The 2,603-nt window shown below is 39.2% G+C and overlaps 1 protein-coding gene across 5 annotated transcripts in view; it reads left to right on the plus strand.

Annotated features, from left to right (window-relative positions):
* The window catches only part of ikbkg (inhibitor of nuclear factor kappa B kinase regulatory subunit gamma), a 37,097-nt gene extending 35,479 nt beyond the window's left edge, over nt 1-1,618 (plus strand). For all 5 annotated transcript variants that reach the window (XM_005750603.1, XM_005750605.1, XM_005750606.1 and 2 more), the window contains one exon: nt 395-1,618. In XM_005750603.1, coding sequence (XP_005750660.1) covers nt 395-579 — 185 coding nt within the window. In that variant the 3' untranslated portion in view covers nt 580-1,618. The remainder of the gene's footprint in view (nt 1-394) is intronic.
* The last annotated feature ends 985 nt before the right edge of the window (nt 1,619-2,603 follow it).

The following is a 2,603-nucleotide window of genomic DNA, read 5'->3' on the forward strand; positions in this document are numbered from 1 at the left end:
TTAAGTACTCGGTATCGGCGAGTACTGAAATGCAAGTACTCGTACTCGTTTCCAAAAACGTGGTATCGGTGCATCCCTAGCTACAACTGTAGCTTGCCTCCACCAGTGTGTGAATGTGAGAGTGAATGAATAGTGGAATTGTAAAGCGCTTTTCGGGGCCCTCAAAGCGCTGTATAAATGCAATCCATTATTATTATTATTATTATTATTATTATTACCAGAGAAACAACAGAACTATACTGAATTAAAATCGTCCTGTTGATAACAATAGACAGTCTAGTTTTTCAAGTCAAGATCAGTGTATACGTACTTGACTACCTTTAACCACCACCATGTACTGAGGAAATGTAAAACGTGGTTTCTCTTTTAAAGGTTTTCTTTCTCTCGGCCTTAGGTGTGTTCCCCCCTTTCAACACGGTGCCCCCTGCTCCCTCATTCCGTACTCCGGGATTGGGACCAGTCGGTGATCAAGGTCCAGTCGGAACTGAGGAGCTGCCGGATTTATGTTGTCCTAAGTGCCAGTACCTGGCTCCAGATATGGACACACTGCAGATACATGTAATGGACTGTATACAGTAACATAATCATTATTGCCCTGCACACCATGACAACAACATACATAGATATGCAGTATGTATAGTCTGTTTAGATTCAGTGTGTCTTCTCCCATTTCTGGGTGCCCGCTGGAAAAACATGTTTGGATAGTTGCACCTTACTCTCGCTTTCTCTCTCAAACAAATACACATCCACAAACCTGAACACAAATTCTGGATCTTTCTGTTGAACAGTTCAGTATGCTGGAATTGAGACAGTTCATGCCAAGGCAATCTGATGACAGTTTGAACAAGTGAAAGAAAAGCAAGAAAATCAGCATGATATTTCCCTGTAGCTCTAGTGTGGATCCAGTCTCTGCTGTAGTTTTTCCCTTTCCACAATCATTATAATCATTTCTGTTCTTATGTTTCCCCTCATACCTTTTCCTATGCTTACTTTCCTCTGAGACAGCACTTTGATGCACATTTTCTTCAGTATTTTTTAGATTCAGTGATTAGATTCACATGATCCTCTATCCCCCATTTTCTTTGCTTCTTTGCTTCAATGCTGTAGTGATGACAGAGGAGCACACTACATGCTGTGAAGTAAATGTGTATACTTGTAATTCCATCAGTCCAAAAGATCAGTAATTATTAGACCTAAGGTGATGATAAGTTTAGAAGAAAAAAAAGAAGTGACAATCCAGATGTTATACACATGATCATGTGAATAACATATTGAGCTTAAAAAAAAATCTGATATGTTATGGTTGTAAACGTAGCTGTCTGCATTACCTCAGAACATGTATTATGATGTATTAGAGATGGATTTACTCTTGTTGGAGGAAAAAAGTAACCATTCTCTGTGTTCTGTGCCTGTGTACATGACTGACTGCACCTCATGCTAAACCCAGTCCTTAACCCAACAGCCCTTTTGTGACCCTTCTATTGTCTTAGCTTTACCTGTTGCACCTATTTATCTATCTGAATGTAAGATTTCTTCACAGTTTGTGTGGATTTTAACTAAGTATAGAAACATTTGTGGAAAAAATGCATCAAACTGTTGGAGATTCACAAAATAAATCAGTTATTCATTTGACTTTATATGTTTTTATATAGATATGGAATTGATGTTTCATTTAGAAACACTGCTCCAGAGTGGGGTTCAAACACGTATGTCATGTGACATAAGTAAGGGTTTGGTGGCTCACCTGCTGTTTCAAGGCAGGTCAGGCGCAAGGATTCAGATTTTTTTTTTATGGGTGTTTTCCCAGGCTGTTGGCAAGGCTCGCTAAAAATAAAGCTCACTGAGCCCCAAAACAGCTTGACACAATAAACATATCGGTCCATTCTCAATATATTTTATTTTATAGCTGGATTTATTGTGTGTTTCATAACAATCACTAAGCAACTGAAACAGCTTCAAGAAGGTCAACAGAGAGAAAATGGTATTGTTGAAAATTTTCTGAAGGACACTACCATCAGCGAGCACTCAATGTGGGAACAGCCTCGGTGTTTTTTCTTCCTTGTTTGTACCGGTATTTCCCCAAAACACGTGCTGATCGAAGTTATTGATAGTCTGGTGTAATAATTGGCCTTAATTGTAATTGTGCAGAGTTTGTGTATTTTTTTTCTTTTTTTTTTCTTCACAAAACAGCATTATGAGATGTCACTGTGGAAACCGCTCTGATTGTTTCTTAACCTCGACACAATTTCGGCATAGTCACACCATTGCTTCACACGTTAGACTCACCTTGCCTTTGTTTTGCGTCATCGTAAATGCTTTCTCGCAACTATAAAGAAACCGTTTACAACACGTGTCAAAGTCAAGGCCCGCGGGCCACATCCGGCCCGGCGTACATTGTAGTGGAGCTAATGTGGCTGTAGTTAAGGAATTTAATACGGTAAAAAAATACATTTTTCCTGGCCAAAATATATTTCAAATATGTTGTATTTAGGGATGGGTATCGTTTAGGTTTTATCCGATACCGGTGCCAAATCGGTACTTTTGAAACTGTGCCGGTGCTTAAACGGTGCTCAAACCGGTGCTTAAAGAATGGAGAACACAAA

The sequence above is a fragment of the Pundamilia nyererei genome, unplaced genomic scaffold (assembly GCF_000239375.1).
Source record: "Pundamilia nyererei isolate P.nyererei 1_Seehausen unplaced genomic scaffold, PunNye1.0 scaffold00279, whole genome shotgun sequence".
Classification (NCBI taxonomy): domain Eukaryota; kingdom Metazoa; phylum Chordata; class Actinopteri; order Cichliformes; family Cichlidae; genus Pundamilia; species Pundamilia nyererei.